The sequence below is a fragment of the Camelina sativa genome, chromosome 12 (assembly GCF_030686135.1).
Source record: "Camelina sativa cultivar CO46 ecotype springtype chromosome 12, ASM3068613v1".
NCBI lineage: Eukaryota > Viridiplantae > Streptophyta > Magnoliopsida > Brassicales > Brassicaceae > Camelina > Camelina sativa.
Genome location: NC_141891.1, coordinates 9,221,422 through 9,248,417, shown reverse-complemented (window position 1 = coordinate 9,248,417; position 26,996 = coordinate 9,221,422). Strand labels below are relative to the sequence as shown.

At 37.8% G+C, this 26,996-nt stretch overlaps 3 protein-coding genes, 1 long non-coding RNA gene and 1 other non-coding gene across 5 annotated transcripts; 2 read left to right on the top strand and 3 right to left on the bottom strand.

Annotated features, from left to right (window-relative positions):
• Positions 1-136: 136 nt before the first annotated feature.
• Positions 137-1,536, top strand: LOC147930314 (uncharacterized). Its single transcript, XR_015575568.1, has 2 exons — positions 137-748; positions 842-1,536. It is a non-coding gene; the product is annotated as an uncharacterized LOC147930314 (long non-coding RNA).
• A 3,768-nt stretch (positions 1,537-5,304) lies between these two features.
• On the top strand, positions 5,305-6,685 carry LOC104731118 (protein ROH1A). The gene has a single exon (XR_015574770.1). It is a non-coding gene; the product is annotated as a protein ROH1A (transcript).
• On the bottom strand, positions 6,538-12,574 carry LOC104731119 (uncharacterized). The gene is made up of 18 exons (XM_010450389.3): positions 11,917-12,574; positions 11,206-11,752; positions 10,838-11,095; positions 10,646-10,737; positions 10,163-10,373; positions 9,752-9,933; positions 9,451-9,675; positions 9,008-9,189; positions 8,715-8,808; positions 8,587-8,643; positions 8,359-8,493; positions 8,104-8,172; positions 7,877-7,990; positions 7,628-7,789; positions 7,400-7,528; positions 7,201-7,302; positions 7,026-7,099; positions 6,538-6,917 (listed from the first exon to the last, which is right to left on the bottom strand). The coding sequence occupies exons 1-18, from the start codon at positions 12,424-12,426 to the stop codon at positions 6,668-6,670; spliced, it is 3,393 nt and encodes a 1,130-aa protein (XP_010448691.2). The 5' UTR covers positions 12,427-12,574; the 3' UTR covers positions 6,538-6,667.
• Positions 12,575-22,003: 9,429 nt separating this feature from the next.
• LOC104733339 (uncharacterized) lies at positions 22,004-24,849 on the bottom strand. Its single transcript, XM_010452923.2, has 2 exons — positions 24,075-24,849; positions 22,004-23,997 (listed from the first exon to the last, which is right to left on the bottom strand). Exons 1-2 carry the CDS (start codon positions 24,847-24,849, stop codon positions 22,004-22,006), a joined length of 2,769 nt encoding a protein of 922 aa, XP_010451225.2.
• Positions 24,850-24,870: 21 nt separating this feature from the next.
• Positions 24,871-25,782, bottom strand: LOC147930313 (uncharacterized). Its single transcript, XM_087476810.1, has one exon. It carries the CDS (start codon positions 25,780-25,782, stop codon positions 24,871-24,873), a length of 912 nt encoding a protein of 303 aa, XP_087332936.1.
• Between the last annotated feature and the right edge of the window lie 1,214 nt (positions 25,783-26,996).

Sequence of the window (26,996 nt, the reverse complement as noted above, 5' to 3'; positions counted from 1 at the left end):
ATTCTGTAGGATTTTAATATATTAAAATTTTGAAAGATTTTAATGAGATTTTAGAAGATTTGATTATTTTAAAGATTTTAAATTAAAAAGAAAGAAAATGAAATGTGATTTTGTGAGATTTTATTATAAACTTTGGATGACTTTAGAATATTTCACAATACAAAAAAAGGAAAATTTGACTCAAATATTTTCAACGACACATACAAAATTGTGATATTTTGGTTTACTTTGTGAAAGCATGGGATGTGTAGAGAGGGGAGAGAAGTAGACGTCATGGAGCTTTTGGGAACACTGGTGGGGTCTGTTTATCCATGTCATGGCCGTGGAAAGCCTCGGTGGTGGTGGAGGAGCAACGCCGGAGTAAGTGGAAGGTGGAGAAAAGAAGAACAAGAAAGAGTTAAGAAGGAAATAAGAACAGTTTGAAGAGGCGACTTTGGAGGCTCCTCGGACGCCGGATTTGACATCGGTTTATCAATCTAAAATCACCAGCGCGTTCAATATCAAGCCATGAGCTCGTAGAAACTGACGGAAGTCCGATTGGAGTTATATTCAAGAAGTTATGTGGTTTGCTTCCTGCGTAAGAAATATCTGAAACAGTACGAACCTGCAACCCTAGAAATCAAATTCGAGGTTATCTCCTTGGAACAGCGTTTGGTGGTCCAAAACTTACCTGATCGAGCTGAGATTTGGTGGGGAGCTTCACGGTACGACAACCTAAATATTCAACGGTGAGATCGTGATTTTAACGGTTAGTTAAGGTTTTACCACAATTCAGGATATAAAACATGCAAAATAAACCAAAATATCACAAAATTGTGTCTTTTCATCGGTTTTGATGCAGAGCACAAATGAAGTAGCAAAATAACCCAGAAATTATGAAATTTGGTGGAAATATCAACAAAAGTCATACTAAAACACAGGAAAAAGCAGATGATGATTTCGATTTACAGTTTAAAAGTTACGGCCACTTTCCCAGAACATATCCAAAATAATGCAATATGCAAGTAGCCAACTTTGAGCCCAATTTCCCAGAGAACGACAGCAGCATCAAACATACTTCATCAAGTCCGACCGTTCTATAGACAGTTTCCTCGTTTTTGCAAACTGCAACATTGTACTTCCAGCTATCGACTGCACATAATCTGGATCACCGCATGATTGCACATCTGCAGGACTCGTGCCAGGAGGAACTCTTTGACCAGACTCAGCACCCCCATTTCTTTCATAATGCTTTCCAGGTGGTATTCGGCTCTTCTCACTTCTAGCAGAATGAGCATCTGAATATAAAAGTAAACCTGTGACAAATGATCCAAAGTTGTCGAATGCACATAAAAACGTAAATTACTTGTAACTTCAAAAACTAAGAGAGGCTCTCATAGCAAAAGAAGCCGATACTACAAAAACAAGTAACTATCATTTCAGTCAAAGCACATACCATCAGTCTTATTCAGCACCTCACAACCTATTCCAAGATGAGGCCCTTGCCTTGAGCTCCGTACCTGACTCTTTTGCCTCCTCCGTCTGAATTTTTTTGAACTGTCATATATTGAAGAATTATTTATGGTCTGGAAGACTGACTGTCAAACAAATGTGTGAGAGCGAGAGAGAATACGCACCTAAAGCGACGAACGCAGCTAGCTTACCAAACAGAGATGTTGGTGTTTTGATTCATGAATGTAATCGATCCTTCTCTCCCAGAAAAATATATTTTGATTGAAGGTTTGCAGAAATCGTTCATCTCTTTTTTTTTTTTAATCCTTCAAAATTCTACTTCAAAGGATATGATTTTGAGAGTGGTATTTATCAACTAAAAAACAAAAGAAAGTCTCCTAAAATCATTCAAAGTATCATTCTAAAAAAAAGTTGTGATATTTTGAATAACAGAAGATTTAAGGTTGGTTTTATAAATTGTTGATTGAATAACAAGGGATTCTGAATTATTTTAAAGGAATTTACATAAATCTTAGTTGAATAACATTGGATTTCATAAGATTTTTAAAAATTCTTAATTGAATAACAAAAGATTTTAAGAATCCTCTGCAATCCTTTAAAATATTAGTTCAATACCCCTCCTCTAAATATATGTTGGCAACAATATCGGTGTAATGGAAATAGTGGTTTCAAATCAAAAGGGCTGGATAAAGCTACCATAATAACAAAAGAAAATTCGATTAGGAACTCTTTGAGCAATATATAGCATGATCAAATCATGAATTGAGGGAAGTTCATGGCAGTAAAGTAAAGTAGTGTTATGTGGGGTGGGACGATCGCCAAAAGTCATGAAGACATGACCCGTTTATATGATGAATCTCCAGGATTGAGAAATATGGTGCAAGTCTAGGCCTTATCACGATTTAGCCCGGCCCATCGTTAAAAGATTTATTCAATTAAGTTCCATTTTTTTTCTTGTTAATTTTGTTATCCAATTTAACTTGTTGAAAATGAAAAACCTCTGCCTAATCATTTACCAACTTTTCACTGATTAAAAAGAAAGTAAAATCACATGCAGGTGCAGCCAAGAAAAAAAAAATGCACCCAACCCTATCAATCTGCCGTTACTTACAGTGTATTTTTCTTTGACCTTGACTACATCTTGTAGTGTGTTAGAACAAAACTATTATCAACGAAATGACTAATATAATGTTGCTATTTTATCCATTAATCAAATTCCTCTTAAAACTCCAAAAGAACGCGTTTAATTTCCTTTTCGTGGTTGCCATGTGACGGCAAAAAACAAAAAAAAATTAGCAACTATACTAATAATAAATCTTAATTGTCGCTTTTGGTTTGTTAAAATGCTTTTGTGACAATGATACGATGAATAATTCATTTTTGTTCTGTATACTTATTAGATTGAAGATATGATATTTTGATTATGCGCGTTATCTGTGGAACTATAAGAATATAGTACTGTATATGGTTTAAAGTTTAATAACTAATTAATTTTCTTGAATAAAAAGCTAATGATCACTTTTTGCCACGGCATTCTCATCATTGCTCTCTAGTGTGTAAGAGATACAAATCGAAAAAGTGATGCAAGAAAATAGTATTTGAGTAAACAATAGTACAAAATTGGACCGACAATGTTATAAAACTGTTTTATGTTCTATTCTAACCGTCATTAACGGTTAACTCAACCGACCATATTAAATTACTTTAAAATGAGCGTATAAAAGGAGTAAAGGACCAAGGTCTTGACACCCGTAATTATCGCTTCCACTTATCTGACGACATTAATTTTCGCAATCCTATGATTTCGTGAAACTCAGTGGGGAATCATACGTTTGTGTTGAATTTGAGATTTCGAAAGAATAAAGTACGTTGATGCATCAGCATCTCTGATTCTTTCTTTTTTTTTTGTATGCTTTTAACTTTTTGAGATTTCTTCTTTTAATTATAATCCAGATAGTGTGATCTTCAGACTAAACTAGCTTAGTGAAGTCCCGAGTTTTTAACTAATTGCTGTTACTGAAACTATCATCATAACTGACAAAAAAAACTTCAAAACCTATCAACATCCTTGAATTTTTACTAATAGCTGCAAAATGGGTATAACATTTTCTCACAATTATAACTTTTTCTCTAGATCGTATGTTACTTTTTTTTATATATAGATCATATGTTACTTGATTTTTTTCTCTTGTTTTTTTTTTCTCTTGTTACTTGATACATTATGTGTAATGAATTGGTACAACCTTTTATTCATATTCTTCTTTTCTCATATATAATTTCGTCAATTATAAGGAATATTAATTGAAATGCGATATAAAATTACTGTATATGATAAAGAATCAAAACTTCGAAAACAGAAATAAACAAATGATTCCAACAGCTAAAAAACCAAGATGTGATAGTCACTTTTGTCGAAGGCTCAAAGCATTCCGTTTGTTCTCACTGCTTTTTACTTTGCATCAATTAGTTCCCAAAAGATAAGTACAATATTTTTTTAAAAGGAGCTGCTTTTATAGAATATATAATAGTATGATCTTGTCATCTTGAGCCTCACTGCTTTTATAGAATATACAGTATAATATAATCTTGTCACCTGATAGTCTAATCATGTGTTTGATAGCGTACTAAGAAAAATTACTGACGATGATTCGTATCGGTGGCTTCTCTAGAGATAGTACATGCTTTCAAATATGTCACATTCGACAAGACAAATACATGGTCTATGCACTTATGGTACATTCTAAGTAATAGGTGACCGACAGAAATGTCAAGCTGTTCATTAGCGAAAAACAGAAATATAAAGCTGTTTGTGTTATTGTGTAAACAATTGACCCTGCTGTGATAATAGAGTGATTGTTACAGTTTTGACAAATCATGAACCAGTGAGTCTTGTTACAGTTGAATCCACATTGAAGAATCTTTAAAATGCACTCACTACTTACGATTAACCGATTATTATTTTTTCTACTTTTGTCATAAGTTGCCACATGCGAAAGCTCAAAAATCATGTCCACGAGACTTTTTTTTAGGTGAAACATAAATTACCAAATTAAATTTTCAATAAATCCAAATTTTAAATATGTTATAAATTTTTAACTGACTATCACCGCTTTAGTGACAAATACGTTAGAAATTTAATTAGAGAGACGGTTGGATGTCACTATGTCAGAAAGTATTTGTTTCTTTGCATATCGTTCACCCTAACATGCTTTTTCCTTCATATTATCCTTTTATTATTTGATTATTCTGATGAACAAACTAATCAAAATAAAATAAAAAATGACGTATCATACGACTTAACGAATGTGACATCAGTAGTCAAAAAAATAAACATTTAGGACAAAGTATAAATCCAATTATTTCACTTTTTTTTTTTGAAATATATTTATATGAGAAATATGACTTTCACGTATATTATTTAGACTCCTATCGAATGATATGCAGTGAAAAAAAAAGACTTTTTCCTCTTCCTAAATACCAATTTTATTTTTACGATTTTGGAAATAAATGATGTCACGAGGATATAAAAATAGAAAAGGTCCTAAAAGAGACCAAAGACGAATATTCTTCACTTCTCGAGTCCCCAAAAATGAAAAATAAACAAATAAAAGAGCTACTAATTAATTGTCTTCTCTCTCCGACAAGACATGTTTAGCACCATTTCGGTTCCTTCCTTAAATTAAATATCATCATCGTCATCACTTTCATCTTAAAATCCCAAAACCCCTTTTTTGCCCCATTCTTCTTCACAAAAAAAAAAAAAAAAAATCTCTCCTTTATCTCCGGAATCCATTTATTCTCACTCACTGTTGCTTCATTTGATTCATATCACAACACAGACTACACGCTAAGATGGCTCCGGCGACTGATTACCAAGGCTCATTTCTGAGTCGAATCAGCATCCGCCGCAACCAGATCGTCTCCATGGACGTTAACCACGAGCAAGAACTCGAAGAAATCGAGTATTTCCAGAAACACGTCGCTGAGCGTTTCTCTGAGTTAATCCCATCTCAACCGCCGCCTTCTTCTTCCTCCGACGCTGTCTCTCAGCCGATTCTTTCGATCCCTTGGTTACAGAGTCTCCTAGATGTTTTAATGTCCTGTGACGCTGAGTTCAAGGCGGTGTTGAGCATGACCCAGATCTCGAAATCTCCGTTTTTAGAAAGGGCTTTGTCGGAATTGCTTGATCGGATTCTAAAGGCGTTGGATTTATGTAACGCCGTTGTTGCCGGGATTGATTCCGTTAGACAGAGTCGACGTTTCGCTGAGATTGCTGTCATGGCGTTTAAGCAACGGCCGTTATGTGAAGGAGGCGTTCGTAGAGCTAAGCGTGCGTTGACGAGTCTCCTCGTTGGGTTAAACGCTGAAGAGAGGAGAGATAGAAACAGCGGAGGAAGTGGTAGTGGTGGCAGTAGTAACCAACGTAGGACAACGTCGAGGTCTTGGTCGTTTGGACCGCGCAGCAACGTCACTGGAGGAGGTGGATCATCTGGCCACGTCGGCAAGAATTGGTCTGCGACGAAGCAGATTCAGGCGATGGCGGCCAATCTAGTGCTGCCACGTGGAGCGGAAGCTTCTGGACCGGCAATGCCGGTTTACATAATGAGCAGTGTTATGGTTCTGGTGATGTGGGTGTTTGTGGCGGCGGTTCCTTGTCAGACAAGCAGCCTTCCTGCGGCGCCGTTGCCACTTCCGAAACACCAGAGTTGGGCTAGCGCTGCTGTTTATATTCAGGAGAGGATTGGTGAAGAGATGAAACGTAAGGAGAAGCGTTGTGGTGGTGGTGGATTGATGGAGGAGATGCAGAGGATGGAGAGGATTGGGGTATCTTTACTGGAGTTCACCGAGAGGTTTAGGTTTCCGGCAGATAAAGAAGAGGAGGTGGAAGTTGCGGAGAAGGTGGATGAGTTGGAGGAGGTTTGCTTGGGAATGGAAGTGGGATTGGATGATTTGCAGGTACAAGTGAGGCAAGTGTTCCATAGATTGGTGAGAAGCAGGATTGAGATTGTTTCAGTGCTTGATCAAGCTCCTGCAATCTAGTCTGTAAATCTTCAATAAGAGTAACAAAAAGCTTTTCTTTGGCCATTTTTAGTCTTAAAAACTAATCTTTCAAAAATCTTGATGTGTATAATCTACAAATCGTATACATACACACCAATGTTACTGTTTCCGGTATATGATAACTGCAAAAACTCTATTGACTGAGATTATAGATTCATTGTGCTTTCCTGAATCTGTTCTTCTGTGGCTTTCGTGTATCTTTTCCTGACTTGTGATTGTTTCCAGAAGCTTCCCTATGTTTTCCGAAGCTTCTGTTACCATAACGCTGTTGTCCTGTTCTACTTCCACTAATGTCGGAAGCAGGTGTGTGTCGTTGATGTGTTCCCTTTTGCCGTTTGAATTTGTTGCCGTCTTGTTTGGCTGTAGTTTCTGATGAAGCTTCTCTGTAATTTCTTTTCCGCGGCCTGTAAAAAAACGAACCAATTATTATTTATGCATATAATGAGCAAGCAATGATTTGATTAGATGTGTTCTTGATCTCGGATTATTATTGCTGTTCTAAATGTTCTTACTCTCTGGATGGATCAGTGGATGTAGTCTGTGAATCATTGGTCTCTTCTTTGTCTCTCGATTTCCCCGAACGGTTCTGCACATTAAGATGAAAGTTCCAAGATGATGGAAAACGTTTCTTTCAATTGATTCAATTTGAGATCTTCAAGAAAATTAGCAGAGGGTGAGAGAAAAAACCTCTAAAACTGTCTGGATGAAACTCTTGTGCTTGTCTGGTGTGGCTAATTGGACTGCGCGGGTGCCGCACTTCCTTACCATAATCTCAACTATGATCGTTACCTAAATGCACATTTTTCGTAAGGCAAATTATACGTTTTGTAGGAGTTGAACTGAAAATCACTTGGAAACTAGAGTCAAGGACTATTCTCATTATTACCTTTGACTTAAAATAGTGTCTCGAAACAGACGACCAGGGGAGAATTTCGTATAAGAGGTTCTGCAGTAGACTCTGCAAGTCCTGGGCTTGCGATGTTGAGACTAAAACTTTCACAAAACCCAAAACAGCCTGGAGATATATGAAGACGTATGAGAAAAACCAAAAGTACATAATACGTAGAGTAACAACATCTTGGGGTCAGACTAAAAAGGCATAAGGTAGACTTACTTTTATAATCTCAATGGATTTGGTGTGAAGCAACGATAAAACAGATGAAAGAATCTCAGGTGACGATAGGCAGATCTCAGGGTCTTTGTATATCAAAGCAGATAATGCAGACACTGCTCCACTCCTTATGTGCGGCGATGATCCATCAATATAACCCGTTATCTGAAAAATCATGGATGCTGATTGGTCATTTGAGAAATAATGAAGTGAACTGAAAAATGTTATGGCGAGCTCATCTCATGCACTTACCATGTTAATCAATTTGGGACAAAGTTCATCACTGCTGATAGAGGATGAATTTTTCAGGGTGGTATATACCATAACCAGTGCATCACAAGCTGCTTTCCTATGTTCTTCTTTGCCCTGTATATGCAAAACGCAAGATAATGCACAAGAATGTTAATTTTGTTGAGAAATTGTATTGTCTCCTAAGCACCAAGAAACTGAAACATCAACGAAGCAAACAGTATGTTTACATCTTTAAGTGTCAGGATTATCTCGTTCAGAATAAGGAACGCTTTCTCATTCTCCTCCTCGGTGCTTGACTGCAGAAAACATCGAAATATCAGTAATTTTCTCCAAAAGCCAAGACCGAATTATAAGTTTTATAAAACAGAGCATGGATATATATACTCAAGAGTTTGCACAAAAAAAAGAAGGATATATATACTCAAGCAATGGATATTTACTGATATCAAGTTAGAATTTATACAAAAGTAAAAAAATTCCACCTGAATTCCATGAGCCATTAGAACGTGGAGACATGCAAATCGACTTATAGAAGACGCTGCATCCTCTGGAGTTTTATGGCTGAGTAACATCTCTATCACCTCTGCAAAATGAGATGAACAAAACGAACCATGTTCCTGCACGAACAAGGGCAAAGCCACATAAGCATGAGGAGCACCCAGTGAACAGTATAAGAGCTACTGTAACAAGCTTCGATGAAGTTAACCAACCTGTAGAACTCTGCTCAGAGTATCATATGCCCCACAAAGATCAGCCTCGTCGGTGGCCTAAAATCAAAAAAGCTCATGGACTAGCCTCTACATTGGAAAATTCTCTACGCTCAAGTTTAGAAACATACCTGAAAACTTTGGCGAACAAGATTATAAATCAACTCAATAAGGTCTTCCTGGGCTCCTTCAACAAATGAAGATGCAAGATCCAGCACAGCACTCCTGCAAGCAAATGCCATTAAAAAAGGTCGTACGAGTTATAGGAGAAGAGGAAATTTAACTTGATATACACATGGATTTCATGCTATAACAGTGGCTAATGGTATTAAGAAATTTAACAAGTCGAACAAGAGATTTTACGAGGATTAGTTTCATGATAAAAGTAAATCTAACAGGGCACATATTATAAGTTGAATTGTACCTCTTTAACTGTGTCTTTGTGGCACTGCAGGTTTCTTTTTCTTCATCGATTGAATCATTCGATTGATTGACCTTCCCCTCAGTCTCGCTTTCACCAGCAGGATCAAACTTATTTAGCAAAGAAATTAGAATCTTTTTCCTAACTGACGAATCCAGAGTAGAAGCTAAGCATCCAATTGCAGCCTGCCATTACAAGAACATTAACTATAAAATATTGTCTTCGGTCAATCAAAAGTTCATTCTCTCAAGTTAAAAGACCACATAGAACTGTGCCGACGAAATTGACAGATATAGAAGCCAAAAATTCTTTGAAAATGCTTTTCCCTAGCAAAAGATATCTACGATATGTGTGAAGTTTTTTTCTCTAATCCGACTACAATGGAGGACCTTAAACCAATTTGTTATAAGTTTGAAATGCAGAGAATAACAAGGAAATTTGTAAACCTTAAAGTCTGCACTGATCTCTGTGTCTGAAGCAGTGAATACATCAACAAGAGTCTGAAGCAACTCTGTCGAGCTTGATGCCAAAGCCTTCATGTTTTTCGTTGAAGCTTTCTTCGAATAGTGGAATCTACTTTCCAGTTCTGTTGTTGCATCTTCACTTATGGCTGTTGCTTCGTCCATATCTGTACTGGGCTTAGGCATTCTTTTATTCTGATTTACAAGGATCTAAACAAGGAAAATTTCAATGAGATTGCCAAGCTGTCAGCTCACCCTAACATTAATGAAATACAAAGGAACTCACCTGTAGAGAAAGGGCCACGGCTTCATGCATGAAAGATTTATTTTTAATAAATTTAACCATCAGTTTGGCCAACGATCCAAATTGTTGGGGCACATCAACTGGATAGTTACAAAAGGCAGGTAACAGTCTCAGAAGTTCATGACCATAGGCCCGCAACTCTTTGCCGTGAGCTGACTTTTTAGCTAACAAACAAGCATATGAATAAATGTTAGTGAAAAATCACCAAACACATAGAGAAATTATCAACTGATCGTGCCCTCGGTTAACTACATTCTCGCATGATGTTAAAGCAAGTGGCAGAATAGTATACTAAGCCCTGATATGCAAACAAAAACCCAAAGGACGAGAAGATAGGAAAAGTCTGTTCCATCTAATGTAAATGCAATTCTTATTGTCGGTATAGATGAGTACCTCCTTTAGAAGCAAGCATCAGTGATTTTGCAAGTGGAACAATGTGATCGACATAATACTCAAGAGATGCTCCAATGATATATTTTCTTAAGACAGGAATTAGCCAAGCATTTGTGCATGAGTGGCTCTCAGCATGAAGAGTGATAGGAAGAAGTTTCAGTAGCCTTACTGGTCCCATTGCAACCACTGCAGACCCAATGCATTGCTGAAGCTGCAGATAAGTCCAATCTAGTATAAATCAAATAGTATAGATAGACTCTTTATATCGTAAAAAACTGCTAACATAGATATACGATGAGGATCAAGATGTCTTTTTCTCGATTCCAAATCATAGAATGTAACTGAATACAGCATTGAGTATCACTATTATCCACTGGGACGTTCAAAAATAACTCACAAATTTCTGAACCAACCATATTCTTCAAGTAAGAAACCAGTACCATAAGTCCATAACTGTATAGAATAGGCACTTTCGTAACTTACATATTGTGAGCTAGACATATCTCCAGTTGCATGTTCCATCAAGTCAGCAAGCTTTAATATGATATTCTTTGCAAGAATATATGAACGCTCTCCTGAAACAATGGAAGATAGAATTAAAATATTTCGATAAGGAGATGTGTAGATAACATGTTCAGGATGACAAAATATAGCACCGAGTGAAAGTACACCTACCAAGTTTCTCGATCAAAAGATTTATGACAGTTAAAATGTGCTCCTTTGGAATTCCATCACATGAGTTTAGGGCACTCTGAAAGACAGAGCATACAGACATTGCTGCATTTATATCGTCCCCACTCGTTACATTATCCTCATCTTCACAAGACAAGCTTCCCTCGATTAGAAGTTCATTTGTATCGATGTGGCTACTGATCAAGTCTTTTAATATAACTGAGGCTTGGGATGCAACGTCGTCCGTGGAAGTCAAAAGGCCTACAGCAGAGGAATTGAACGTTGGAATTCATCATAACATATATACAGAAATCCAAGCACACAATGAAGAACAAAAGAGATATATGCTGAAAGCTAGAGAGTGAACAAACCTGCCAATGACCCACAAACTAGCGGAAGTTTCTTTAGACATAATGTTGGTTCGACTGAGTAGGCTTTCTCCAACGCACTTTTTAATAGGGTGGTCACATGCACGATCGTGTCAGCAGGATTCTTGTCGTGTAAAGATAAATAACTAGTCAAAGAAGTTACAAGTCCTTCTATCTCAGGAACAACAGTTGTATCTTCTGAATTCTTGAAGATAGTGTCAATCGCTTTGAGAATTTGCCTCGTCAACGGCGAAAACTGAGAACCCATAAGCTTACAAAGTTCCGAAAAAACTCTAGAACTAACTTTGGCAGAGAGAAACGGAATAGTAGCACTGAGCACATTTAGCACATGGGCAGCCTCTGCGTCCTCAGACCTCATTGTTGAGTCAACCTTAGCACCCTCATCAATCTTTTTTGAGCTTAAGTCAGATAGAACAGGCTTATACTCTTTAAGTAAAGCATAAACTGTATTACTTGCTTCCTTTACAACAGTAGATGATTGTAGAGAACCAAATAGCTTCTCCAAACACTCTTGAGCACATCTTCTAACCTAACAGACCAAAACACACAAACCAAGATTATCATCACAATATGATAGCAATACAACTGCAAAGCTCAACACTTTAACAGAATTAATCAAGAAAACGGTCATTCTATAGACAGTAGTGATTCATTCCAGCAATTCTAGGAAGTGGGAAACCCAAAAGTGAATACCTTGGGACGTTTATCAATGGCGAACTTGAGAAGTAAACCAAACCCAATTTGAAGAGATTCCCAATCATCCAAATCACAGAAACCAATAAGCAAAGTCCCAATGCACTTCACGCCAGCTCTCAAACTCGCAACACCTAATTTATCAACCCCACCATCAATTGGGTTTACCAAAACAGCTACAGCATCTCGAGCCATAGTAGCTGAAATTTCTCCTGAAGGAACCAGAGGAAGGACTATGGACAGGAAAGTAAGCAAAGCAGAAACCGCCATGGGGTCCTCCGTGGAAGAATCCACTGAGGATATAGCAGCTGCGAAGAAAGCAGGAGGAGACGGCGGAAGAGACTCAGAGGTGAGAATGGAGCGCATAGCGACGGCGGTGGCGACGAGATGACGGTGCTGCGAGGCTGAGGACTTGCCGTAACGGTCCATAAGCTGTTGGGAGATATCAGTGTTGCCATCTTTGAAGGAAATTTCATCGTTTTCATCTGCTCTGTCTTCAGAGGCCGCCATAGCTTCAAGAAGGGAGAGATTTTTTATTAGGGTTTAAGGAAGACGATGAATGACGTTGACGGAAGAACAAAAAGAGCACGACTAAATAAACCAGTGGGTTTAATTAACCGGAAAACTAATCCGGTTTAATTTATCAATGTCTAAATCCTCAATTTTACCGGTTTGATACTTATGTTTTGAGGATTTTTATCAAGAATGCCATTTTCCCCTTAAAACTCGTCGAAAATGCCAGTTTTTTTTTTCTTGTTCAAATTGCCAGTTTCGTAGGGACCACTACGTGCAAGATTACGAAATTGCCCTTTGTCTACAAACACAATAACACACACGTGAGAGAATTCAAATGGAGTAGAAATTAGTAGAGTGGAGGGGAGACATTAATGGCTGTGCGGTTGTGGACTACGAGCATGAACAGATAGACAAAAATAATAGGTAAGTAGGCTTCTGTTAAATCATACAGAAGCCGATAGACAAAATTATACAACGAAACACAAGTCCATCGGAACACAAGTTGACAGAGAATCATACAGTAGTCGATAGACAAACTCATACAACAAACATACATGTCTGCCTCATAAGGTTGTTGGTTGTGGTACAAAAGAAAAAGTTGAATTTTGATTGACCACAAATTGAGATAGACAGATAGGTAGGTAGGCTTCTGTTAATCATACAGAAGCCGATAGACAAAACATACAGCGAAACACATGTCCATCGGACCACAAGCGGACATGAATACATACAGCAGACGATAGACAAACTCATACAGCGAAACACATGTCCATCACAAATACCCTTGTGCAGAAAAACATACAAATTACAAACAAAAGGTCGACAAAAAGCTGAAAGACAACAAACATACATGTCTACCTCGTAAGGTTGTTGATTGTGGTACCGAATGCCAGGAGGAAGGAAAGAATGCCGAGAGCAGTTGAGAAAATAACAGCAAACTCATACATATTGCATCTTGGGGGTGTAGGAGGAGGTTCGAATCCTTGAACATGGGCAGTATCAATAGATGGACATCGACCTTTGGTTTGGGTTTGGTCCACCGAAGACAAAACATGGACAGTATCAATATTCTGAATGGTTTCCTCCGGAAACTGGTCCGCAGAAGACATGACATTCCTAGAGTCTTGATCAGACCTGCAATGTAGAGGAGGTTTGTAATGATGTCAACATGAAGTAGACAAAATAGCAACATGTCAAACAAAAGATAGACATCTACCTTTGGTTTTGGATTTGGTCCACCGAAGGGAAACAATGGCCAGTATTTGCATCCTTAGCCGAAACGCAACCCGGAGAAGTGTCTGCGACATCAGTTGAACTGCAAGGAGGAGAAGTTAGTTTGCTGCAAACAATATAACCACAACTGAAAAGGTATATGTCCAAACAATTGAAAATGCCACTTTTAAGTTTCCTTCTAAGAAATGCCATTTTCCAAGTGAGGGGGAGATGTAAGAAGACTAAATTAGTCTTGCCTTAATAAGGAAACATGTACTTTGACATTGCATTAATTTTGGTCTATAAAGCACATGTACTATGGTGTTAGTAAGGCACATAAAGCCAGTTAGATGGACAAAAGCTTGATGGACTTGTACGTCGAATGCAGATCATGGTCCATCAATGGATCACCGCTCCCAGATGGGCCTGCTGCGTTAGGAGACCTGCATTAATAAAAACGAGGAGAAAGACGGTGAGTTCTTGTGTTAAAAGGGAGGCACAATAAAGGTTGACAACAAAATGAGTAAACAACTAAATTGGTCTATCTCATTTTTCTAGTAATACACAACATAGGTGGACAACATAATGGATAGACAACTAAATTGGTCTATCTAGGCATACACAATATAGGTGGACAACTGAATAGATAGACAAGTACATATGTCTATCTAGTATCTTCAGGTCATACACAGTATATGTAGACATTAAATGTTGAGAAAAACTTGGCTTCAGATCTATATAGGCTTTTCTAGACGTGGTGGTGGACAAGCTTGGCTTTACTCCATCGCTTTTCTAAACGTAATCCTCAAAGGACAAACGTGGTGGACAACAAAATGAGTAAACAACTAAAATTGGTTTATCTAGTCTTTTCTAGTAATACATAATATAAGTGGACAACATAATGGATAGACAACTAAATTGGTCTATCAGGGCTCTTCAAGTCAAACACATTATAGGTAGACAATATGATGTGCCTTATGACTAGAAGGACATGTTTGGTGGACAACAAAATGAGTAAACAACAAAATATGGTCTATCTAGGCTCTTCTAGGCATACACGATATATGTAGACAATAGAATGGGTCGTGGTGATAGACAATATTAGTGGAAAACGTTTTTTTTGGTTGATGTTTAATTCGAGTAAATACGGATGGACATCACAATTATGCTTCATCTACCCTAACAGTTTTCCAACATAACAACCAACAAAAACCAAATAACGCAGAGGACAAGTGATGGTGGATGGACAACAGATTTACCTTTGTCCAGCGGCGTTCGTAAGATCTCTCTTAATAATATTGACATCTAGTAAGTCCAAGTCACGACTGAAACAATAAAAGTCAGGGTAAATAGAAGAAAACAAGAGGAAAAAACGATTAAGATCAGTTTCAGTTAAAATCTACCAAGCGTCGGGTGGCTGCAGATCGGAACGCAATTCCGGAACTTCCCCCGTCGCGGTGGCTGAAGGCAAAGGAGGAGCATTAGCCCGATGAAGGGTCTGGATAATGAAATTCATCACTTCCAGTCGAGATCTCTGATTTTGTGAGAAGAGAATGAGGAGGACTTGTCGACTTGTCGAGATCTCTGATTTTGTGAGAAGAAAACGAAGAGAACGAGGAGGACCAGTCGAGATCTCTTTATTTTTCTTCACTATTAAATTTCGAGAATATTGGATAGAGAGAATGGAGGAGAGCATAATATTATTATCACAATCTCTTTGTGGCAGGCGGGAGAAGAGAAACGGGTAAGTGGCATTGGAGAGAAACAATGTTACTGTTCATGGCATTATTCGCAATATTCTCTTTTTTTTTGCATCTCTTGTGCCGTCCATCTTCTGGGGATTGATCGGTTTGGAAGGGTAGAAAGATCGGTTTGATTTTAGATTCAAGTTTACCTTGGCGACGATTAAATTGAAAAGCAAATCGACTCATCCGGTTTGTTGACTGGTTGATCAAGGTTTAGCCAATTCAGATTATCAACTTCAATCCATTATATATCTTCTTCACTCGGGTCTATCCCATTCTCTTTTCGAGATTCTAAACTTACCTAAAGCAGCTAAGATCATTGAGAGATAAGAATGAGTGGTTAAGACTTAAGAGTTTGTCGGAATACTCAAGAACTATCTCAAACTAAGTTCTAGATTTGCTCATTTGACAAACTCAAATTCTTTCTGTAGAACTCTAAATGATTTTATGACCAATAATGGTCAAGCTGTCTGAACGTCTGTGAAAGAACATTCACGCGGCGACCTCTAAGTCAAGCAAGCTCATAAAGGTGTATGTGGACAGGCATTACAAAGAGAGAACAAGCCATGCATCATTGAATCCTTATCATGAGTCGTACAATATATATATATATTCACTTAAGAGTACTTGAAGTTCTTTTCTTATTAGTATATATAGTTTTAGCAAAGTATCAAACTAAGAGTTTGTGAGAGTAATTATACAAGTATGAAGAGTATTACACTATTAAATATTAGTTTGAATAATTAGACGAAAAACTTTGGTGGATATGAGTATATGTGCCAATACTTGGATAATTAAAATTTTTTTCCTATTAATTAAATGTTTTGTTTGAATAATTAGACGAAAAACTTCGGATATTTTTGTCGCAGAGGTTTGAATGGTGACCAAAATTTATAAATTATAATAATATTCTAGTTAGTAGTTTATGTTGGTGTTTTAACTCTCCCATCAATCATTCAGGTTCAAATTCATATCTTGCATTATCTGACCAAAAAAACAATTATTTAGATATTCTGTTCTATTTTTAGTACTCTCAATAACTTGATTAACAAAATATACAAATGATACAACCAATACAATAAAATAAAGAGGTGTTTCTTATGCGGTGTTGACACATCAGCCTCAACATTCAAAGTTGAGGTCGACACCTCAGTTAAATTCTCTAACCTATCAAATTATAACATTAATACATGTCAGCGTCGCCGGTCCGACTGTGCTCAATTTCTTCTTTTTTGTCGATTTGTTTTTGATAGGTTTTTTTGTTCTCGATTTTGTTGAAAGTTTTGTGTTTGGTCTTAGAATTTTCAAATTTGTTGGTTTGGGTTTGGTTCTTGAAAGGGTTTTTGTGTTATCTGTTTTGAATTTATCATCATCTTCATCATTAATAATTTGACATTTTGTTTATACAAACCAAAATATTCTCATTTTATCGATCTGTGAGTGTCTCTTTTTTTTGCTCAACGTTTGATCTGTAATGTTCTTTTAGTTCAAAGATCGAAGGTTTTTTTTTTTCCTTTGAAGAGTTGTTGTTTGATCTTTTTGGTGGACTGTTATATATTATACAGGTTTGTGACTAATGTTGAAGGTTTGTAGGAGAGCTATTTTTATGTGGTAAAAAGCTGTGTAACATTTGTAAAGATCTTTTGCTCGTTCTTTGCAGCGAGCCAGAAAAATATATCAACAAGATATTTACTCAATTTATGACGATGAATCATTGTTTTTTCTTTTGTATATTCCAAGTATGATTACTTTTTAACAGTGGTGTCAATCAAGGTGAATCTTTTGCCTCTGTGAATTTTTGTTTCTTTACAGAGTTGCCACGTCTTTAGCAAAACTGAGCTAAACTGGAGAAACATTAGAACATATTAGAAGTGGAGGAGCGAAGCAGAAGAAAGAATAAGGAAGATAAATAAGCAAAAGGAAGCAAATCTGAGTTCATGTTTTGTGAGACAGATTCTCGTCGAACTTGAAGGGATCATATCTCAAATAAATTTTCTTTGGAAAGGTCTTGCTGTCAAGAATCTACAGCCGCTGATGGAGATTGAATCGGGATCATATTCATGAAGCTATGCATGTTTTTTTCTTGGTAAAGTAATTGCAGGAATCCAGAAAAAAAAAATTCTATTGCAGAAACTTCAGGAACACATTTGGAGGCCCGAGGGTATTCCGATTGGGAAAAAAATTGGTGGAGAGATTTATGGTACTTTCTGAATAGATAATGAACGGTGGAATTACTTTTTCAATGGTTAGTTCTTGATTTATTCGTATGTTTCAGAGACTGATTTGGCATAGAGTAAATTGTGAAAAATTGCATTGTTTGTAAGTCTTCAACTAGTTAAGGCTAAGGTGAGGATGGTATTTGCGGATATGCAATAATTTCATTATTTATTTACTCTTTAATAGTTGCTGAGTGTATGCTCGACAATTGTCTATGTTGTAAAATTTTCTATGATGCGTTTGAATTACCAGGATTAGAGATATGTAGAACTTATTTTGGATCTTTTGATTGAGTTTTCAGAGTTTTATTAAATGAGACTATGCTTTTGAACTCTCTTTATTTGAAGTGGTTTAGTATATTGAGTTTATTATTTGAATTCGTATAATGATGGATAATGATTGAATTTTTTCACTGAAGACTGAATTATGAGCTTGAATGTATTATGAGTATTGTCTTATAAGGGCATTAGCAAGTGTGAGTTACTTTTAACGGTGATTTGTACTCCTCAGCTGGGGACGAGGCCCAAATGCCATAAAAAAAAAAAAAAATTTGGCATGCTAGTGTTTAATCTGAATGCCATAAAAATATGATATTCTTAAATTACCCTTAATGAAATCAGAGACGAGATACAACTAGAATAACTGAGGGAAAATTGGACAACTGGTACAATAGGACAAGTAATACAATTGGTACAACTGAGATATAATATTATAATGAGTACAACTGATAGAGAATAGAAAAATTAGTACAACTAATATATAAAAGTACAACAAGTACAAATGATATATACAGCAGGTACAACTGGTACCAAACCAACTAATTATTCTACCCTAGCACCGCCGTCGCCAATTCTGCACCATCAACCTTCCATTACTCTTCCTCACTAATTCCTCCGCCATCAACCCCCGATTTTAACCTCTCCATGGCTTCATCCGCCGTCCATTTACTCCCCTAGATCTTCCTTCTTCATCACCAACTCGTTTTACACCATCTTTGTCGTTCCTCTCCACTTTCTCCTTCGACGCAAATCCTCATATCTGCCGCAAATCATCATCTCCGCTGCAACTAAACGAGAACCGAGATAAGCTTTGGCTATGGCGGCACACACACGACGATTAGAAGAGAAATCTAAGAACAATAAAAAAAATCGATCTTTTTGTTTTTTTTTTCAGATCTGTCTGCGAGAGAGAGAGAAAAATGAAGGGAAAAGAAATAAATGAATATTAAGTTAAAGGTTTTTGGTTTTTTCCAAACATTTTAATTTAAATAAATTGAAAAATAAATAAATAAACGTGATATGGCATTCTAGTTTTTTTTTTTGTCTGATATATGGTATTTTTGACATTGATCCTCCTCAGCTTTATGAGGAGGGGCTGTTTAAATGTCTGTCTTATACATGTTGGTCTATTTGAAAATTTTTAGGATTTGTAATGATTGTCCATAAGTTGTATGAGATGTGATGAGAAAGCTAACATAACTAAAATTACACAGAACATACACAAAATAAACATAAAAATATATAATAAAAAATATAAAAAACAATTTCGCAGGGTAGCGCGGTTACCATTCTAGTCAATACAATAAAATTATGATGTGTTTCTTTCCAATGTTGACATCTTAATTTTAACATTTAAACTAGTGTTGATACATCAGCTAAAATTACTAACCTATCAAATTATAACAATTAATATAGCTAAACATTTTTTGCCCAATAAAATTATTTTTCTTCCACATCACTTTCTTCTCTTCAAATTCATTAGCGAACACGGCTTTCTGTTGTCGTGTTCTTTTCGTCAACATCAGGTAGCCATGTTTTTTTGTTGTTTCATATACTCGATGTTGAAGATTTTAGGCTTGCATGATTATTAGATCAAGAAGTCTGCTCTTTGCAAGATCTACTTTCCTCTGCCTTAATATGCTTCGCCGTTGAGGTTTTGCTTTAGGCTCCGATGTGATTTCCAGCGATGTTACGTGGTTATGCTTGGATAAGAAAAATTTTAATTGCCTTTTGCTGCTTTGCAAAATTAAGAAATTCAATTGAAAAAGGTTTAGGTACTCATTTTCTAATTTCTTTTGCCCGATTCGCTTATTCTAACGTTGAATAAGGCGGGTTTAGGGTTGGTGAATTTAGTAGGCTTTGTGTAACTAGCTTGTATAATTTTTAAATTATTTTTGCCAAATGTGGTATTTCAGTCGGACTGTGACTCAATATATTCCACCATTGGTCCTGTATTACCTGTGATATATTCGAAGAATGCGAGGTCTTTTTGGCTTTAAACTTTTAGTAAGAGCCAAGAGGAGTAATGTCATCTTTGCTTCTGACTTTTTGGAATATTCTTACAGGTTTGCTCTTCTCTTTTGACAAGAGGCAGGTTTTTTACAGAGAATCACTTTCACAAAAAAATTGAGGTATCGCACTCACAAAGCTCTTGTGTTTTTTTAATAAATGCTCTTATTTCACATTAAGTCATTATTATTTACATAAATATATCATTAAAATATATGAGACAATGTTTTTTCTTTTAGTTTTTAAAAATGAAAGAATTTAATCAACTATTAAAATCCAAAAATGTATTTAATTATCACTTTTATAACCTATTTAATTTTTAAAAGTAAATTACATTTCACAAAAAAATATAAACTATTTATTTAATTTTTTGAAATGCTAAAGTTATTCTCTTATTTTGAAAAAGACTGATGACTATTCAATTATATTTAGAAAAATTAATTGAATAAATTATCACAATAATTGTAAAAGTAAATCTCAGTTCAACGACCCCTCTCTCTCTCTCTCTCTCTCTCTCTCTCTCTCTCTCTCTCTCTCTATCTGCGACGCTTAAGAAGAAGAAACCGTTTTTCGATCTCCTCAGTTTCTGGCCGGCGCTGGTTTCTCTGGCGTCGGTCGGCCCCTTCTCTCTTTTCACTTTCTTAATTTATCTTTCTTTACAGTTTTTAGTTAGTTATTTCTGCAAATCCAGTTTCCAAATCTCCATCCTTTGCTCCTTTGGAAAGATGGTGTGGTCAGATCTGAGTCCGTCAATTCTACTGACACCATTCTCAACTTGTGTGGCGTTTAATCACACCCAAAGTTCATCGGGAGTTCTGTTTTTGAGACGGAAAAGGATTCTGTCGGTTCGTCTCTGTCGCGGTTGGCGTTCTATCCAAACACGTGTTTTGATTCTCTTCTTGTCGAAGAGTATATCTCTGACCTTACTCAAGCCTCAGCCCAAGAGTAATTGCGTCAGTTTATTTCCATCTCCGATTGATGGTTCTCACTTCGTCTCCTCTGTATGTCTGTTTCAATCTTATTTGTCTCTTCCCTACATGAAAAACAGAGGTGAGATTAGGATTTGGGATCCGGGAAGGATTGTTAGTGATGCCAGTGTTTGGGTCATGGATTTAAGACTGCATCGGTTTGGCTTTTGTTTTATTGGCATAGAGAATTTGAATGAGGACTTGATCACATTAAGGCGACAATATGATATTGGGTCAAAAGAAATTTGGTTTGATGATGTTCATGTCAAGATGTTGATCAAGTCTGTACAAGAGTTGGAGACGTTTTGGTTTATTCTCGTGGCAAGGATCTTATATTTGCATAGTCAAAAATTATTGACTCTGACTATTCACATATATCGTTTATTGGGTGCTGTTATTGATGATGGTGTCGAGCAAAGTGTGAGGTCAAACAAAGAATTGGGGTCTCCATTGAGTTTTAGAGTTTTGTTGAAGTTTATCAAGAAGATCTCTTCAAAGGAAGGTACGGTGGAGATTATTTTTAAATTGAACCTATTTGTGAAGAATATTACAAAATCGAGATATCTCAAAAAGACTTTGGTACGGAAGCTTTGGTGCCATTATGTCTATATTCCAGAATTATGTTTGGACGCATTGGGTTTACAGTTATGGTTCGCAAAAATAAAGTTCAGCCACAAGATGCTGCAAGCAAATCATAACAGAGAAAAATCAAATATGAAGTTGGACAATAACAGATCTTATGAACGGTTAGCGAGTAAGGCTACTCTTCGGAAAGCATTGTTAATCTCCCTTCTGCTGTATTTTTCTTAGTGTATGACGCATACATTTGTGTATGTAATAATTGTGTTACAATAATTCTGTATAATGTTTTGTAATTACATTTCTTTGAATTTAATGAAAGTTTGATTTGCGGAAAAAAAAAATTGTAAAAGTAAATTACATACCACAAACAATTTAAATTATTATCTATTTTAACTTTTTGAAATGCAAAACTTAATAACTTATTCTCCAGATTAAAAAAAAAATCCTATAACTATTCAAGTATATTTAAAATTAATTATCACAATATAATCTTAAAAATAAATAACATTTTACAAACAATCTTTTTTTTTTTTTTTTTTTCAACCAAACTTTAATAAAATTAAAAAGTAACTCCAAAGTTAGTTGCCCAACCTGGAGGAAAAGTGTTTACAAATGAACTTTCAGAAAACAAAGATCTAGACGAACGGGCAAGACAATCTGCTCTAACGTTGAGGTCACGAGGAATCTTGGTGAGAGCGAAGGAAAGAAATGATGTTTTGAGCAAGAGAAACTCCTCCAATAGGTTCGAAAAAGCGGGCCAATCATCAGGCATCTGCACCATCGCTACTAGTTCTGCACAATCCGTCTCGAAGATCTGACAGTCAACTCCAGCCGCCAACAAGGACTCCATGGCCCAGATCAACGCTTGTACCTCTGCATGTAAGGATGTAGAATCCCGTCTAATACTCCGTGCACCGAGAAGAAGCGTCGAGTCTTCACTACTAAAGCACCACCAACCCAAACCCTGTAGAGGGTCTAAACCTTTCCATGACCCATCAATCTGACACCGAGGGAAAGGCCCCCTGTCCTCCAACACAGCCGGAGGATGCAGATAACTCTCCGAGAAAGATTTGGCCTCCTCCCATAACAATTTATCATTATGCGCCTGATTTAATATATCTACCGGCTCAGCCGCTAAACCCTGGAAAACCTTTTTATTCCGATCTTTCCATAATGACCATAAAATCCAGGGAAGCCGAGAGGCTATATCAGGATCCCCTGATTGGGAAGTCGCACGCCAGAAGATAAAATCTAAATTTGCATAGATTGAACCATATGGGAAGCCGTCTGGAACTGACGAAACCGAGGACAGTGCCCAGACATCACGCGAACGAGGACACTCAAAAAGAGCGTGATTTATAGTTTCTGGTGCAGACTCACATCGTTTACACAAAGGATCGCACCGGACACCCCTATGCACAAGCCGTTCTAGCACTGGAAGAGAGCCCGAGGCAACCTGCCAGAAGAAATGTTGGATCTTCGGGGGAACGTCAAGTTTCCACGAATGGGCCCTAAGGGCCATACATGTCGGCCCATACTCAACCTCCGCCATTAAATCCCGAGCTAGCCGATATCCGGATCTAACCGTATACTTCCCTGATTTGGTAAAGTGCCATACTAATCTATCCGGTTTCAGGACTTTACTGACCGTCATACCTCGAATAATCGCTACATCCTCTGGATCCAAAAACTCCTCCAGGGTAGGCAAATGCCAATCCTTCGTAACAGGATTAATTAGGTGATTAACCATCAAGCTTGGTAGCCAAAGTCTTCCCTGACCGTTTGCTGGACGTGGTCGAGTATCAGGTATCCAAGGATCTCGCCAAACCGAGATAGAACAACCCGAACCAACTGCCCACCGCGCACCCTGCGCTACTAATTCCTTGGTAGAGAAAATACTTCTCCAAGCGAAGGAAGGGTTATATGGTTTAGTGGCCATCAAAGGATGTTTATTCCAGAAATATCGCCCTTTCAGCACCCTAGCCATTAAGGACGTCGGGTAGTGAATTAACCGCCAATACTGTTTCGCTAGCATGGCATCATTAAACTGTTCCAGAGCTCTGAAACCTAGACCCCCTTCACAGTTATCTTTACATAATTTATCCCAAGCCACCCAATGTAAACCTCTAGCCTTATCATTGGATTTCCACCAAAAAGTTGAAATAGCACTCGTTAGTTTAGACATTAACTCCTGCGGCAATTTATAACATGACATCACGTGAGTGGGCAGAGCTAACGCCACCGATTTAATCATAATCTCCTTACCACCTTTTGATAAATACTTTGCGTTCCAACCATTAACACGATCATCTAGCCTATCCTTGACATAACCAAAAACCTTTGTTTTTGAACCTTGGAGGCTTTCAGGAATTCCCAAATAAGAACCCATACCGCCCTCTTTAGATATACCAATAATTGATTTCAACTGATCCCTCACCTCAGGAGGAACCTTCTTACCAAACATTATAGAAGATTTCGCTAAATTAACCTCTTGCCCTGAAGCTTTGCCATAATTACTAATAATTTCCATAACCGTCTGGCATTCAGTCGCCTCTGCTTTACAGAAAACAGACTATCATCAGCAAACAGCAAGTGCGAAACGGTAGGGCTACCGCGAGCGATTGAGATACCCGTCAATTTTTTCTCCCGTTCTGCCTTTTTTATATTCGCTATCAGGACCTCAGTACAAAGTATGAACAAATACGGTGACAAAGGGTCCCCCTGACACAATCCCCTATGCGGAATAATAGAACCCCGAGGCTGACCATTCATAAGAACTTGATACGACACTGAAGAAACACACCACATGATCCATGATATCCATTTCCTATCAAATCCCAATCTAAGCATGACCGCTTCCAAAAAATCCCATTCAACCCGATCATAAGCCTTACTCATATCCGTTTTAAAAGCCAGAAACTCCGAATTACACCGGCGATTAGTATTGAGCCCATGAAACATCTCTTGAGCAACCAGAATATTATCCGTAATTAACCTACCAGAAACAAAAGCCGACTGTGTTTCCGAAACCAGGAGAGGCAAGAACCGTTTAAGCCTAAAGCACAGCACTTTAGATATTATTTTGTAGCTCACATTACATAGACTGATCGGCCTAAACTCAGTCATACGCTGCGGCCTATCAACTTTAGGAATTAGACAAATATTGGTCTCATTTAGCCGGGGGTCAAAACCACCCGTTCGAAAAAACTCTCTAACCAGAGCCACCAAGTCCCCTTTCAAGGAAGGCCAGAAACGTTGGAAAAATAAAGCTGTCATTCCGTCCGGTCCTGGAGTTTTCTCCGGATGCATGGCAAACAAAGCCTTCCTGACTTCCGCTTCAGAAATGTCTCTAATTAGGTCCCTGTTCATGCTATCCGTGATGATTGGGGTAACTTCCTGTAACATCTCTGAAATACCTCTACTATCCTATTGTTTGAAAAGATCCTCAAAGTATTTTGTAGCAATATTCTCCATATCCTTCGGGGATTCAACCCATATGTTATCCCTATCGAACAAGCCCACAATCCTATTCCTCACCCGCCTCTGTTTAGTAGAGGCATGAAAATACTTAGTGTTTTTGTCCCCAACCCTCAGCCAGAACTTCCTGCTTTTTTGTTGCCAATAAATTTCCTCATCACGATAGGCCTCTTTTAATTTTCTTTCAATACCCCGTATTTCCTCCTGAGAAATCGCGTCATCCATTTTTGCCTCCTGCAAAGCCGCCTTCAATGAAGAGATAAGTGAAGGGCCAGAGCTTACATTATTTTTCCGCCACCAAGATATTGAGTTCCTACAATTCTTTATCTTATCCACAAAACCCGGGACCCGAAAATTTCGTGTACGATTCCATCCTGATTCAACTGCGTCACCAATCCCCTCCTTTCCCAACCAACGTTTATCGAAACGAAACTGACGATGTCGTCTCCTAGCCGTCGTCAAACAGGTCGCTAAAATTGGACAGTGGTCAGATCCAATCATCTCTAGATAATCTACCTTCGAGTTAGGATAAAAACCATGCCACTCCTCATTCCCCAATGCTCGATCCAAGCGACAGCGAATCACCTGGTTATTGCATCGATTCCCTCGCCAGGATAGTTGTTCACCATAACATGGAAATTCTAGCATTCCACAATGTCGAAGCATTGAAATAAAAGGCATGAAAGATGAAGCTGAGCGCACTGCACCACCTTGCTTCTCATGATTACCCACTAATTCATTAAAATCACCAATTAAAAACCAAGAGTCAATCCGAAAAGAACCAATATCCATTAATTTATCCCAAACTTCTCCTCGATGTTGAGGAACTGGGTCACCATAAACAAAAGACATGAAAACCATTTGTTGACCGATTGAAACTTGTGTATCTATAATACGATTGCTATGAAACAAAATTGAAAGATTAATCTCATCCATGAAAAACAAAGCAAGACCACCACTAGCCCCGCGGGGATCAACAGTATACAAATTATTATAACCAAACTTATTCTTAAATTTTTGTAAATAAGAAGAACATTTTTTTGTTTCTGATAAAAATAAAATGTCTGGTCGGTGTTTCCTCCATAAATCACCCAAATAATTCTCTGTCAGGTCCGTCCCAATGCCCTGACAGTTCCAGCTTAGTATCTTCACGTTTGAGCCGGGGGTTTCGGGAGAGCCCCCATCCCTTTCTGAATAGGACGACTTCCTCCTCCCCTAGGAATGCCGTCTTTAGCCTTTTGGCCTTGCTTACTCACTGCCGCCTGATCATTGCCTTTGCCTACAGATTTTAAAGAGAGAGCTTTAGCTAATAGTCGCTTCCCAGGTGAAGCCAACGGCAAAACAGCTTTCTTTGCAACATGAACTCTTTGTCTAACCTGAGGACTACCCACTCTACCTCTAGCACTAACCGCTTTCCCCAAAGTAACAGATTCCATAGCAGAATGTATATCTTTCAATCCCAAAGCTAAGGGATCAGAAACATGATTACCTTGAATATTGGTATCCTCGTCTGCTACAACCGTCCCAATATCAGAAACTAGAGACGGCTCCGATACTGTCCCTGAGTCCGCTGGGTTAACACCATCATCAAACTCCCCATCCTCTAGCAGATCATCAGTACTCTCATTAAAGGCCGGGTCCTCAGCATCCTCACCCCCATGCTCAACGGACATCTCAGCATCCTCCATAGAATGGTTCTCGACCACTACAGTAGTATCCTCAAACTGAGCCGTCTTCTCACCCGAGGCCTGCTTGGCCTTATACATTGGTTTCGGCCACACTGGCTTTAGACCTTTTCTTTGTGGTGGTAAACCGGGAAAAGAATCCATCATATCCCCTCCACCCAACTGCGAACCAGGAAGAGCGTATCCCAGACTGTTACTCGAACCATTACTCTGGTATCTCTTCTTCTGACCCCAACTATAGCCCTGATTCCTCGCTTGAAGAGGGAGACCAGAAGAACTACTCTCACCACCCCGAAACTGAGCCTGTCTCCTCTCAGTGGACTGTTCTGAATGGAAGTCCAAAGCCCTCTTCACATGTTTCCTTGGTTTTTCCCACCCACCATCATGCTG